At 40.1% G+C, this 14925-nt stretch overlaps 1 protein-coding gene across 1 annotated transcript in view; it reads right to left on the bottom strand.

The window, feature by feature from the left end:
- The window catches only part of LOC140930199 (protein timeless homolog), a 30765-nt gene that overhangs the window by 769 nt on the left and 15071 nt on the right, over positions 1 to 14925 (bottom strand). Inside the window, exons 22-41 of the mRNA XM_073379861.1 lie at positions 14543 to 14588; positions 13845 to 13998; positions 13395 to 13475; positions 12640 to 12737; positions 11795 to 11854; positions 10927 to 10993; positions 10511 to 10712; positions 8995 to 9140; positions 8431 to 8516; positions 7495 to 7550; positions 6878 to 6933; positions 6339 to 6424; positions 5240 to 5403; positions 4767 to 4800; positions 4003 to 4134; positions 3348 to 3416; positions 3008 to 3132; positions 2045 to 2141; positions 1104 to 1314; positions 1 to 516 (exon numbers count right to left, since the gene is read on the bottom strand). The exon at positions 1 to 516 is cut by the window's left edge and continues 769 nt beyond it. Of these exons, the coding sequence (XP_073235962.1) occupies positions 45 to 516; positions 1104 to 1314; positions 2045 to 2141; positions 3008 to 3132; positions 3348 to 3416; positions 4003 to 4134; positions 4767 to 4800; positions 5240 to 5403; positions 6339 to 6424; positions 6878 to 6933; positions 7495 to 7550; positions 8431 to 8516; positions 8995 to 9140; positions 10511 to 10712; positions 10927 to 10993; positions 11795 to 11854; positions 12640 to 12737; positions 13395 to 13475; positions 13845 to 13998; positions 14543 to 14588 (2442 nt within the window). The 3' untranslated portion in view covers positions 1 to 44. The remainder of the gene's footprint in view (positions 517 to 1103; positions 1315 to 2044; positions 2142 to 3007; positions 3133 to 3347; positions 3417 to 4002; positions 4135 to 4766; positions 4801 to 5239; positions 5404 to 6338; positions 6425 to 6877; positions 6934 to 7494; positions 7551 to 8430; positions 8517 to 8994; positions 9141 to 10510; positions 10713 to 10926; positions 10994 to 11794; positions 11855 to 12639; positions 12738 to 13394; positions 13476 to 13844; positions 13999 to 14542; positions 14589 to 14925) is intronic.

Genomic DNA, 14925 nt, shown 5'->3' with positions numbered 1-14925 from the left:
AAAGGTAAAGGAGCTGTCATCGAACTACAGACTAACGCACCTTACTATTCATCATCTTCATCATCCTCAACAAGCACACGCCTGGCTTTTTTATGATAATTAAGTGGCAGATTAAATTCTTCGTCGTCGTCGCTGCTATCATCTTCATCTTCATTTCTCGGCCGTTTCTTCCCAGCCTCACTTATTTCTTCGTTGTTATTTATGTCTTCAGTATCGGAGATATTTCCGTTGTCATCATCACTATCAGATACTGAATTAGCCTTTTTATCGGCGTTACTTGTGGAAGAAGCGACCTTGCTTCCATTGCGTTCTTCCTCTTCTTCACTGCCACCAGACTCAACCTCTCCATTTTGTATTTTGACTGAACTGACGTCGTCGTCCTCGTCACTTTCATCCAATGCTTTAACTCGTCTTTTAACTTTTTTCGAGGATTCCTTTTTCCGAGTAGCATTTTGTTCTTCAGAAGGTGGGGCTGCTTCGTCCATATCACTGTCTCTGGCACTTCTGTTGTCGTCGCTGTAAAAAGGAGAAACAAGCACACCAAATGTCACCATAAAAACGTTTGCTGCTTATCTTAATGATTTCGTAACACTATTAAGTTACGCTGAAATTGGATGCTGCCCGCTATCATATCCTAAACGTAACGATTCCCAAAAAGTAGGGACCTCTGAATAGCATATTTTGTTTTCCTCTTAGGGAAACTGAAGGAAAAGTTTCAATTCGTGTCACCTGTAAACGAATGCAACAATATGTTCGTCATAAGTGTAATTAAAATACACGCTCTTAGAAACGAGCTACCTGTATCGTTTCCCTGGAGTCAAATTCATGGGAATATATCACGGTTTAACATCTGGCGTCTTTTCAAATATCATTCCAAAAGGTTAAAAGTTTTTTAATTTCGACAGTAATAACACCCTCCCCGCAAAAAAAGAATTGATGATGATGATGGCAAATAAATGAATAAATAATGACTCCTTGTAAGAGAAGAGAGTTCTTTTAAGAACTCTCTTTAAAAAGGTTTGGAACTATAGGTGTAGTTACAAAACTTTATGGTATGACCCAAAAGACCACGAAAGATGTTTTTGAAGACTACTATAACCAACCTGTTGTCATTATCCGAGTTGTTTTCTGTTGCTATTTCATTCACAGTTTTTCTCCATTCCTTCCCACCACTCCTCCTCTTTGTCCTTTCTCTTCTTTTGCGACTTGATATTGATCCACTTTTCTTTCGTGCGGCAGCTAGCGCAGCTAGGGTTTCTTTCCGTGATTTGCTTTTATTGGAGACTGGAGGACTGCCAAACTCCGCATCATTATCTTAGAGTAAAAAGTGATACATATAGTGTTTTCACTCACGTGGCCAGGATCTACGCAAATTTATTAGAACAAAATAAGGCGTTTGCATAAGAAAAGAGTTCAACTCCCAGAGGATTGGTTTGGGACACCAACATGGCGGCCGTTTCATTGTTTTGGGACACCAATATGGCCGCCGTGACGTCATGTGAAAACACTCTGTATGTGCATTCTTTACTAGTAATGTAGTCTTCGCGAATCTACAGGTGAAGGAAATCCTGCAGAGTATTTCATGCGTTCTCCTGATAAACACACACTGCAGAAAGTGATAGTCATTGTTCCATTTTAAGTTCAGCCTTGTAGAGTATGAGTCTCTGGGCGAAATCATATAATGTGGCCATTCAAAGGAAAGCTCCCGACTTTCCTGTGGTACTCTTAACTACAACGTAAAAAGTAGTCGTCACTTTTGGATCTGTGGATGAAATTCTAGTGTGACCTTTCAAATGAAAACTACTGAACAGTACTTTCCTGTGGTACTGATCATTATGTTTTAAGAGGTGGTTGTAAAATTTGTGTGTCTGCAAGAAATCATGTTATGGAACAACTCAAGTGAACCTCGTTAGTAGTACTTTCACTTGGTACTTTGTATTCCAGAACTTTTCAAAATGGGACTTTGGATTTTCGCCTCAATCGGATTTACTGAAAGTTTTATTAGTAAAAAAGGACCTCAGTGATTGTTGATCAACTGTCATACCTTCGCCATTTTCAGAAACACTACTGCCTTCAAGGTCCTTGGCTGCCCTTCGAAGTTTTTCTGGATTAAGATTCACGGGAATTCGCCAGAATGTTTCCTGATGACGGATTAAGATTGATTTAAGTTAGATAGATATACGTTAGTTATTTTAATAAGTGCTGGACCCTGATTTATGAAAGACAACAACCATAAGGGAAGCTCTTCGTCATAAATACTCATACAGACTCACCCACACTTATTAGGACAGAAATATTAGAAAGCATGGTTGACCCTGCTAATACCACGCCTTTTCGTTTTTATCGCATATCATAATTTTCAAGGCAAACCAATCCCCCCGCCCGATCAGATCATCCCCAGACATTTGCGCTCCCTGGATCACATCATCCCTAGATCATCCTCAGAGACCCAGGAGCAGTCAGTCGGGTTGGGAGAAAAGGGACAATGAAAGTTTTTAAGTATGGGCGGAAGAACCCCTGGTTACCGACTCTCATCAGACCATTTGCAAACAGTTAAGCGAATGCTGGCTCGTGATTGGCCACAGAAAATACTTTGTATTATTGTGCCCAATCGGAGAACAGCATCTCCTGAGTTCTTATTCTCGACTCCCAGATCAAATCATCCCTAGATATTCATGCTCCCCGGATCAGATCATCCAGATATTCGTGACCCCTGGATCAGATCATCGAGATATTCGCTACCCCCAGATCAAATTATCCCCAGATATTCGTGCCCCCCCGGATCAGATCATCCCCAGATATTCGCGTCTCCTGGATCAGATCATCCAGATAATTATTTGCTACCCCGAGATCAAATCATCCCCAGATATTCGTACCCCCAGATCAGATCATCCAGATATTCCAGGCCCCAGATCAAATCATCCCCAGATATTTGTGCTCCCCGGAGCAGGTCATCCAGATATTCACAACCCCTGATCAGATCATCCTCATTTTTTTGGAACCCCACCTGTTCGTTAGCTGGTGGCTTGAGCCCAACTTTCATCAACGCCTTTTTGAAAAGCTTGTTAGCCATCGCCTCTTCATTCTCCTCTGTTATGGTAACAACTGGAAGTGGCTGCCACCGTTCCTTGTCTAAAAAAAATCATTGGACAGTAGAAACCTAATTTAACTGTTCTAAAAAATGACCCACCGTTACCGTTGTAAAACCAGGCTAATTTGTATTTGCGTCTATTCACCATGTCAGGTTAACCTAAACACATGCTCCATTTTCTTTGTGTTAAAAAGGATACAAAGACAATTGCCATCAAGTGAATTCTGTCAGAAGATGAAAAGGAAGCAAAGATTACCTGTACTTTCTCTGTCATCCGCTGTCCTTTGAAGTTTGGATTTAATCCATTCTAACTGTTCGCTTAGCCCTAAAAATGAATTAATGCACTTGTGATCTTTACTGCTAAAACAATTCTATTAGATTTCAGAGTAAGTAATAATCTTATATCCTAGAAACTAAAACTAATGGGAACGGAACAAAGTACCCTTTTCCTTGGCTCTGTACAAGACAGACTGAAGGATGTGGGAAACAAATCTAGGTGTCTGCTTAAAGAAGGTGTTCGTGTTGTATGAGCGGCTATTAAGGGTGATTGAACTGTAGTAGTCTCGCCAAAGGAAAAGGAATGAGATGAAACGAAATGAAAATGTCCGTTTTTGAAAGAACTCAGTTTTGATGGATCTTGCAGGGCTTGAGAAAAGTCCGGGACGAGTCATCCTCCAACTGAATCATTAACTAAGACAAGCAAGTAGTTAGCAGAGAGAGTTATTTAATTCTGTCATGATAATATTTAGAGTAAAAGAGGTTTCAATCCCAGGATAGAAAACTTCTAAATAGGAAAATAGTTGCTTCAGGCAGGCAAAGTGTCAAAGCTGCTTGCCAAAGAACTTGCTGGAATTCCTTTTTTTTTTTTTTTTTGCGAGCTCTGTGTTGGCCATTTACAAACAAACCCTTACCTCCAGTTTTTAGTTTACTGATGATGTTATTCAAGTTATCACCACTACCATCCAAATCCCCATCTTCTTCAGAATCTTCACTAGAGGAGCTTGGCGGGCGATCAAAGCCTTCCTCTCTGTCACTGTTATCAGCTACGCCAATGAGACAGCATGGTATAAATGAGTATATAGTCCTCATGTACAACATTAAAAAATGGGCATGCATTTGAGTGGCTGTAATCTACTACCAACTTTACCTTTCAAAATGAGTTTCCGAGACACTTTAAATTCTATATTTTAGAAGACTGTTTATTCGCCACATTAGAAAACTGAACACATTAACTCTACTTTTTACCGTAAGAAGGCGTTAACAGAGACAGAGAAGAGTTTTTAACTTGGCTTGCATAACTTTCAAAAGCCCACGTGGAATGATGAATTCGGTGAAATGTAAAAAGGTCCAATCTCCTTTTCCAGCGCTAAAAAACAAGCTCTCCCAGTCAGTGTTTCTCCTGTATTAACCCTTTATACTACAATAGTGGACAAAACTTTAAATTCGCGGGCCCTTTTTCAATTCAAAATGCCTAAAACCACCTCCACCCCAAAGCAACGTTAGAAGCTGGCATCCAGTAAGGAGGGAGAACTGCAAGCTATTTTGGAACAAGATGCACTGTTTTAGGAGAGCACCCAGAAATTATGGAAAATTATGAATACTGCACTACTGTTCCAAGGAATTTTGTTCAGGATCGTAGGTAAAACTGTGCAACAGCACCAAACGTTCTCGTTACCTTCTTCACTGTCCTCGTCTTCTACATCATCATCCTAAAAACACCAGAAAAATAGACAAACAAAACCCAGTTTAAGAGTGAATCAGTGGGTAGGTTAGGATGAGGAAGTCATCACAGTCTCTCATTTAGGTACCGACTGGTTGCCGTGCCCTGTTTAAAAATTAGGCTGATTTAGTAACAGAACGGGAACGTCAGTTGACGACGAGAAAGCCCGCGGAAAGGACTAAACGCTTCTTCCGGTGCCCAATTTGCCGCTCTGCGATTGGTCAAGCCAATTGTTGGATTTGCGCGCGCCGTCATGAATTGATGTTCCCATTCTGGTCCTAAATCAGCCTGTCATGTCACCGTGAAATCATTATAATCTCCCGTAATCTACCACCAGTTAGAATTTGCAGTTCGCCTGTAGCCAATCAGAACCTACATGGGACAACAGGTCAATAATAATGCAGGAAATTTAACAGTCACTGACATACCACAACAAATCCATCATCTTTCTTTCTCTTTCTTTCCCCCTTCTTCCTTTTCTTTCGCAGCAACTTTCTGTCCTCAACGACGCCCAAGTTTACCAGCTGAGTGACAACTTGGCGTCTTGTTCTCGATGAGTTAAGCATGTGCTCCATGATCCTTTCCACGATATCTGTCGTACAAAAACAGTGAACCCAGACCATTAGCGTGAGGGGGAGGGGGGTATTCAGCAAAATTTTAAGTTGCGTTCCTTTAGGATGATCCGGATCAGGATCAGTGATCCGAGATCACTTGGATCATAGGACAACAAAGAAACCTGACAAATCCACCCTGGGTTCATCAGAGTTTATTTTACCTGCCATGAACCAAGTGATATCGGATCACTGATCTTGATCTGGATCATCCCAAAGAAACGCACCCTTATCAGGGAGGCTCCGCCCTGTGATCCAACCCCTTCCCCTTTCAATTTTGGCAGAAAAGGTAAGCCTTTCGCACACCTCCATTGAAAACCTTTACCTCTTTAATATACCTACTAATAAGAATAACTCCCTATAACAGCAATTCCGTTTGTAATTTTTGTGTAACATTTTAATGGATTAAAATATTGTAGCCATAAGCACGTCTTTTCAAAGTATTTTAAACAAAGGACCTTTTTGATGATAGATTTTACTACCACTTTATGTACTAACTTGTTAATTCCCTACTCTATAATAAACCTAAGCCTGAAAAAGGTAGCTCTTTCAGACGGAGTCTCCCCGTATAGACCATTATAGGGAGTACCCCCCGGAACAGACAATGATAGCCCGATACTATGAAACCCAATTTTAGACGCAAGAGGCAAGATATTGAAGCGACATTTGCCATAAATAACAGTAAAATTAATTTCAAGCGTAAAGGTCTGATATTTTTAATTGAAATCTGTCACATAAAACAGTAAACCTGATTTTACATGGATATTATCTTACGAGGTATGAATTCCTCCTACATGAGCAAAGAGACAGTGATGGTGCAAGAGCAAAAAAGAGTTGGCGTTCCGTTTTGTGGCAGACTGAGTGCACGCTTGCGGCATGGACATTTAAACTTATGGCTTAGCTCAGAAGCACAAACCTTCTTCAGAATTCTTATATTCCTCATACAAAGCTCTCAGCTGTTCATTCTCTTCCTCCGACCACGCTCTCTTCTTTACTGGTTTTCTGCACATAAATAAATAATAATCATTAACTAAACAAACGAACTTCTTACAGACATGTTACGAGCGACAAATGGTAAAGCTGACCTTTCGATTGACAATTTATCATTCTCTAAAAGTGCTTTGAAATTTACGCCCGCACATAAACTAGAAGTAATGTATGGTTCAACTTTTACGTTTACGCGTGACACTTCTTACATTCCCTCTTTTATTTGCCTGCATAAATTTCAAGCGCATACACACACAAAAATTACGCGACAGTGGAAATCCACCATTTCTCTTGTTTTCATGAATGTAAAGAATTATCCTAACATTCAATAAGCAAATGTAGTAAATTGAGGGAAGATGTTCACCTGTTTATGTTTTTTTGCCGTAAACATTATGTTCGATAAGTTATAAGTTTTAAAACACTTGATGAACTTTTCGAGCTCTGACAATAAGTAATGTTCAAACATACTTATGAAGTTCCTTTCTGTCTGTAACCAGTTTTAGCGTCACTAGTTTGTTCATGATCTGCAATTAAAAAGTTAACGTGACACCATTTTCTCAGGCCATTGCACACGAAGTTAATAAAATGCAGTGGTTATGAAGAAGAAGTTGCCTCATAGGGTTTGGGCTAGGGTCCCGGATTGAACTGCGGCTAGCCTCTAAATGGAGTGGGCGAGAAAAGAGCGCGCCGGCAACTCACCATTGGTGTTGAGTTTACTCATGATGGGTCAAGAATGTGATAGAGACATTTTCAATTAACCAAGGGAAGTAGACAGGGTGCTTAGCATTTGTCAAAACTGCCCAGCCAGACCAGTCCAGTCGTAAAGAGAATTACACTATTAATCAGGCCTATTCATCCAGATCAGTACATTACCATATAGTTCACAAAGCAGTGATGACTTTTGGAAAAAATTTTGAGAAATTTCACAATGCCCGGTTCTTCTGCCCAGTTCTGACTTTTGTAAAGCGCTAGATACTACTCTTCCCTTAACTTAATTTTCACTTAGGGAAAAACGTTGGTAAGAAGAGGAATACATGGGCAGGTTCTAAGAATTTTATACTAATTCACCTTAAAAACACAAGTACCTGTCGCCTATTCTTGGAATCACTTGACATCTTTTCCATAATCTTGTCAACGAGATCTGATAAAATCATAAATGAAACTCTTAGCTAGAAGACTACAACTCATAATGACCAAGGTTAGGGAATGCGGGTGAGATCGATCGAAGATAAAGACGCTCTTGCTCCAAATCTGTCCTTTGCGCAATTTTAATCAGATTACGAGTGATAGAAGGTCCAACTGCGTGTGATCAGATTGCGTTGTATCCATTTCATCAATTTCCATCTATTCTGATGGAAGTCCAACTGGCTACACACGTGCCGTGCATGAGTATATTGCGGCCTGGAAATAAGGATTGTGGGCTCCTCTGGTTGCCAGCAAAAATTTAACATCAAACTTAAGGGTTCCAAAAGCTTTAGTTTTTAGAGGCTTCTACCGCAACAGTAATCATTAAGGTTTTAACAACACTAGGCCACATTGACGTAAATAAACTTGTTACTTGATAACTTGATAAGGTTTGATGCCAGATGTTTTGACAAGCAAATCCTTTAAAATAGTTATACAACCACTGGTTAACCTCCTGGTAAACAAATTTGCAGGAGAGATATTACAATCGAGGAATATGGAGGTTTGTGATAATTTCCACTAACACTTTCATTCAAGGAAATGGCCATTCCCGTGTTGCCTCAAGCCTCTGTTTCAAAGTGAGGCTAAGTGCGAGGCCATTGATGTGAAAATGATTTCTTATTCTCATGCAAACAGCTCGTTTTCACAAGAAAGGTTTTACACTTAGCCTCGTTTATAACGTGAGAGTTTTTGGAGCTCGGAAACTGCCTATTAAGGACCCTTCGACAAACAAATATTAAAAGAATTAGCTGAATTTACTTTATACTTCAGGAATTTGTCTTTCTCACATGCGAAAAACACAAGATGGTCGTCAAAACTAAAAATGCAACGCATACCATCTGAGCCTTTAAGTTCCTCGTACAATTCCCGCAACTCTTCTTCCTCTTCAAACGTCCATACTGCTGCATTTTTGCTAGCATTTCTGCAAGAAATAACATGTTAATGCCTGACTGTTTAGTCTGAGAAAACAGCCGACATTCCGCAACGCAGACGTAATCTAACCCCGGTTAGTGACGCCTGTAAAGGAGGGACAATAACCTTGTTCTGGGCCAGACACAACGAATTAACGGAAGTGCGTTTCGATTTTCCCTTCAACCTGATTGGCAAATTGACAATGGCTTTTTTAACAGGCCAATCATGGCATGTACTAAAATCCTGGTACACAGGTGGTGGACCAGAAAAGGATTTTGGCGCTGGCGCGCAGACGGAATTAACCAGAAGTTTAGTTCCACATGTGGCGGTTTCTTATCGCAACAACAAAGTAGGTCTTTATTGTTGCATGAAGTGAAGAGTTGCATGACCTTTCTTACTTTTTCACTATTTAGTGCGCAAACCTCAAATGACACCTGGCTTCTGTTGAAAGCACTGTTTTCGGTAAAATATCAAAAGACGGTTTTTACCTCAACGCCAGACTTCCATAACCTTCTTCTATTTCATAACAATCTGTTGCGGTCTTCCAAACCACGAGCTCGGCTAGAAGCACTGGGTTGTTGGGCAACTTCTCAAAAAACTTAGCAACAATATATCTTGAAAACTTCACCATCTCCTGCGCAAAACAATCACATCAAGACAATTATATACTTTTTTACCGGTTTATTTGCCTTGTTTACCTTTGTGATCAAAAAAGGAACGCATACAATAAACCTAGTATGTTGTTCTGTCATCTGGCGAAAATCAAACCAACTTATGTACTTACCGCAAATCCTCTATTAAGCCCCCCGGGCGGGGGGGGGGGGGGGGGGCGTATTTATTTCAAGCCCATTTGAAGGGGGGCTTAATAGAGACGAGGGGCTTACTTAACTTAGAAATGACGATGGTATGAGTTCTCCATATAGAACTAGAATACAAAGTGGAAAAGCTCAAGTGCAAGATGTTTTAGGTCATGCAGCCGAGGATCAGAATAAAATCCGAACTTCCAGTTGGTAAATAAACCATCCCGGATCAGCCCACGCAAAGTTCTACGGTCGTGATTGGTTAATACACTCTATTATTCATTAGTGAAGAAAAATTAGGAGTGGGTTAGGGTTAACTTAATAGAGAGGGGGGGCTTATTAACCTTCTTTCCCTGAAAAGGGGGGCGCTTATTAGAGGGAGGGGCTTATTTGAGAGGGGGGCTTAATAGAGGATTTACGGTATGTAATTACACAGGGCGCAAGTAGCAATTAAGGCTGGTCTTGAAACATAATGCAGAAGAATGAGCATAACCAACATACACAGACACAGTAGTGTCCCGATTCAGGGCTCCAAAAAAACTTCAGCTTGTCCTTTAGGCAAGCAGCTCTCACATTTTGCTTACCTGGGGCCACTTCTTACTCAACTTGGTTAATGATTTAATTAGAGGATGTTATGGCTGGCCCCTTGCTGATTGGGCAAAAAATTTTAACATTCAGTTGCCCTACGAGAAAATATACTTGTCCCAGACTACACGACGGGACTTCTTTCGAGCCCAGCGATGATTCGTTTCTTTTGTTTTACGAAAGAAGGCACTAATTTAAAAAATTTAACTAATTGAGGCTTTGTGGATTGCCCTTGTGTCACGATCTCCAGTGGGATTAGTCATGACACAATGAGCGTTACCGAGATATTTGAGGTGATCAGTGTTTCTGGATTTGAAAGTAACTGAGTATATTTTGTTGTGTTACAGTCGCTCAAAACCGGGTTGCTAAGCAAGTCACATGATCATCACCATCATCATCATCATCATCATCATCATCATCACCATCATCATCATCATCATCATCATCATCACCATCACTATCACCACCACCACCATCACCACAATCATCAGCCACTTCTGAATTGCTTCACTTCTTCATCCAAAGAATAATATTTACTGATGGATGGGAACCCAAAACGAAAAGAAACATGCGCACTTTCTTGCAAAATCAGACTGGTGAAAACAAGCTCCAACCTTACCTTGTACTGGTTTGCTGCTGGATCGGAGAGAATTTTCTGGAATGTTCTAAACAATGAAAGCTGGAACAGCATGGATGGTGTCTTTAAATCAACAGCAACGCGGTGCAGCATCTTAATGATGGCATGGTTGGTCGCTTCTTTGTTTTCTTTGTAAAATTTTAACAGCCAGCAGTAAGGCTGGATGAGAGAAGGGCTTGCAAGTCTACAACGTATAAAAAAGATAAGACAAATTTAAACTGATTAAAATTCATCATGGTTTAACGAAAGGTGAATTCTTGGTTTTCTTCCATCACTGATTATTTGCATTAAGATTAGGTTTAGCCTTTATAAGTTGCCAGACCTCGTATTTTTGTTCAGATTGGAGAATAGTGTTTTTTTTTACTTAGAATGCAGAGTAAGAAAGCGATTTTACTCACTTGTTAAGAAAATCTTGGATGCTAAACTCGGTTTCACGAGTCTGTACAGCTTGCACCTCTTCTTCCTCTGAAAAACAGCATCGTCAAAACCTTCAATGATCTAGCTCATTAAAAGTAATTTGTTGACCAGGAAACACTACAAACCACACTTTATTGACCGGTCGTGGAAGTTATTGACAGAGACAACCGTTATAAAAATAAAAGTTTCTTTGTCGCCTTCTCCTTCATTGTATAACTAACTGTTATTAAAGGGGCTATCTCACGACGATATTGCTGATTATGGTCAATTACAGCTGTATGTGCTAAACTCATTACTCTAGAATTACGAAGAATTCACCAGGGAGCGCTAACCATAATACTTTGTTGGTGATTTTTTGCGGGCATAGCATTAAAAGTTGAAAAAGTTGGCTGAACATTTTCAAGTTTCAATCCATGTCCATTCTCGCCCTTCATTGGACCAGATGACACGAAACAGTTTCCACGCCTAAATATAGTCTTGAAAAACAAAACTGGACAATTACTTTTGGAATTTAATCGATGGGGGAAACGTTGTAGAGTTTAAAGAAGAAAGCAAACAGCATGACATAGCCACTTTCACAAGGAGGATTGGAAGAACCCATTCATTGGGTGGGCCAGTACACTGCCATTTGCTTCTCAACGACAGTGCAGATTAGAATCTCGAACCCGCCAAGAGTACAGAGTGCAGTGACAGAAACAGAGTGCTAAGTTTCAGTTGGTATGAAAAAAAGACACAAGATAGCTGGCAGCAGTGACTCTCGACTCTGACAATGCAATTTCGGAAAATGTAATGACCCTTTGTTTTATTATTATTATATAGGTGTTGATTGAACTGTACAATTTCACTGACCTGGGAGGGCATCCTCTTCTTCTTCCCTTTCATCTCCTTCATTTTCAGGTGGAATTGTCACTGATAAGACATATAAAAAATAATATAAACAAATGCCAATAATATGTACAAATGCAATATCTTGCCAGGACAGTGCCTAATTAAAGATGGTGAAGTGCAGTGCCAGAAGCAGGGTAAACAGAGAGTTTAAGGTGGTATACTGGGTGGAAAAAGGTCATTAAGGCCCACATGGTTAGAGCTTTACAAGGTTTTGGTGACATAGAGCACCTTGCCTTTGGGTATTGCCACTCCCCGCTGGATGAGACACTAGTCCATTACAGGGCTACCCATCCAGCCCCCCCCCCCCCAGCAGTATGTTGCCGGTACCCATTTATACAACTGGGTGACCAGAGGTAAAGTGGAGCAAATTTTTTGTGTGAACCTAGACTGTCAGATCCAATAGAGGGGTCAAACTGCTTGGCCAACACACGCAAGGGAAGGATGCCACAAACATGTTCATCAGATCCCAAATTAATTGTTTTGGCATCATTTTGATGATGAAGAGAAGACACTTTTAACATAATGAAAACACAAATACTCTAGTTTGAAATAAAATTGCCATAGCAAGGGTTTAAACCTTGTGCATCAAAACAAGAGGGAATTGTCTACCCAAATGCCCAAGCAAATTCGATCCGGAACACCCATAAATTTTTTTTGTATTAATGTTTGTAACATAAAATGATTTCCTGAAACCTTGACACTACCCACATTGAGTAAGAGCAAAGAGGTACCTGTATACCTGAGAACAGGGAAGTAATACCATAATGTGAAATGGATCATGCACAAAGCATACTTTGTTGACTCACCATTAGGTAAAGGCATTTTGAAAATATCGCACACACACATGAACTCTTCTTCAGCACCAATTCCAACAGATCCAAACTGATCGTCTGGCCATACATCTCTGAAGTGAACATCAAAGAAAACTTATAGCCATTTATTTAACATAAGCAATTTAGTTTCAAGTTTAAACTGGTGGCTAAAAAACATGAAATGCAAGGAGAGTGAAAAATGTTTAAAACCATAGAGATTATTGCATAACACAAATAGAGGTAAAGTCAATGTTTTCGGAAGATCTATAATACTTACAGGGCTTCTAGATTGTCGGATGAAATAAAAAAGGAACTGGACAGATTGTCAAAAAGGAAAAGTTTGTAGAAGTGTTTCCCCATCACAGACCCCATCAAATTATTGAAATTTAGCTTGAAGAGTCAAAAACCCTTCAAAAAATAAATGGGACCACATTTGAAAGCCTGGGCAACTAAGTACTTTCATACCATCCTTGTCGTTTAACCTTTACCAAGGCTAAAATGTTTTTTGTCTTTCCCTGAGTATGCCCATTTCCATATCAGATGGAGTTTCACATCTCTCTATTGCATACAGTTGTCTTGGCCCCAAAGATACCACATAGCAACCGATTGTTAGCTAGTTTTCCAAAATTTCCTAGAGGAATAAATGAACATTTACTGGGTTCTGGATTAAGGGTGTATTGACATCCACACCCCCAACCTTGCACATCTGAGAGTAAAGTCCAGACCACGTTACCATTTTAACACTTTACCTTGCCGCCCTGAGCAATGCAATAGCTTCACCAGACTGTTGATTTCTAAGAAATCCTTGAATCCGAGATAAAGCACTTGTCCTGCAACACACAAGACATGGTTGTGAAAACTAGTCTGTCAAACGTTTAATAGAAAATCAATGCTGCTTTTGGTAGTAAATAAAAATGAAGTGAGCCCAATCCTCTGACCCCGTCAAATCCACTATGCCTTGCATAAGATTTCTACAAAAACCCAGAGATTTTCTAGTTGCCCAGGAGCAAAAGTCTGGCATCAAGGGCCACCAGGTGCGGCTAAAGCACAGCCCTGCCTACCCGCCAGATTTTTACAGAGAGCTATACTCTTGGCTCAAGTAAATGCCAGGAAGTCACAATAATTATAAATTGGAAAACACACATAGAATGGAAAAACAGGGATTACTAAAAATCATATAGATATAATCAGTTGCTCACTTCTGTTCATCAACGGGAATTTCGGATGCCGCATCAAAGGGGGCCACAGACTCAGGAATGTCCCCTGTGTGACCTTGAAGCATTGCTGACAGATCTGATGCCAAATCTTGCCACATCTGGTCAATTTCCTCTGGTGTCCAGTTTGCTGAGGAATCTGAGAAGACAGTAAAATAGACAGTCATGAATGCATAACAACATAAGCTTGCCTGTTGGTGTAATAAATTAAACTTAACAACAACACAGCAAATCTAATTAAAGATTATTGCTGCAGTTCACATCATGTTCATTCTAAATAAAACACAAGGCTGTGCTCTAAGGAAAATCGAAGGGAGCTTAGTGCTCTAAACCTGCAAAATTTAGGCTGCCCAGCATAGGATTTGTATGAAAAAACTAAGATTTTCTAGTTGCCGTGAGCAAAAGTAAGGTGCCAGGAGCCACCAGGAGCTGCTGGAGTACAGCCCTGAAACAGCAAATGTCAAAAGGTAAAGGTAAAGAGTCCTAATTTTACGTTTGTAGCTGGAAATAGTCATCTGATTAACAAACCTGAGGCCGAGTGCTCTGTGTTATGGGTATTTAAAGCTACTTAAAACTATGCGGAAAGGAAAGAAGTTGAAAGAACGATTTAATGTCACACTTGAAAATCAAACTCAGGACCTCCCACACAGAAGGCCATGCACCAAGTAAAAAGGGAAGCTTACTTGAAAGTGGAGTTCTTTTCTTCTTCTTTGAAGCCTTTTTCTTTTTCTAAGACCAACAAAATAATAAGTACAAATCAGGCAAATTTATTATGTTACACTATTAGCTAATGCACCTGTACTTAAGAAAAACTGTATCTGTTACCAGTAGCGCATCCATGACATTTTGCACAACCCCTTAGATTGTTTGGTTGTACTTTTCCTTTTCCAGAAGTTAAATGGAAGCACCATACTAGTACAAGACTAAAGTTTTAGGATCATGTATCTTTTGGGGGACTGTCATTCGATGTATCGGCCGACATCTTGGTCTACTGTTGATCGGCATATCAGCCGCTGTCAGCCAATACTCGGTCAACTCTCGACTGACATCTCGGCCAATACATTGA

This window comes from Porites lutea, chromosome 3 (genome assembly GCF_958299795.1).
Source record: "Porites lutea chromosome 3, jaPorLute2.1, whole genome shotgun sequence".
In the NCBI taxonomy this organism is placed as follows: domain Eukaryota; kingdom Metazoa; phylum Cnidaria; class Anthozoa; order Scleractinia; family Poritidae; genus Porites; species Porites lutea.
Note: the sequence above shows the minus strand (reverse complement) of the source record. Positions and strands in the feature narration are given on the sequence as shown.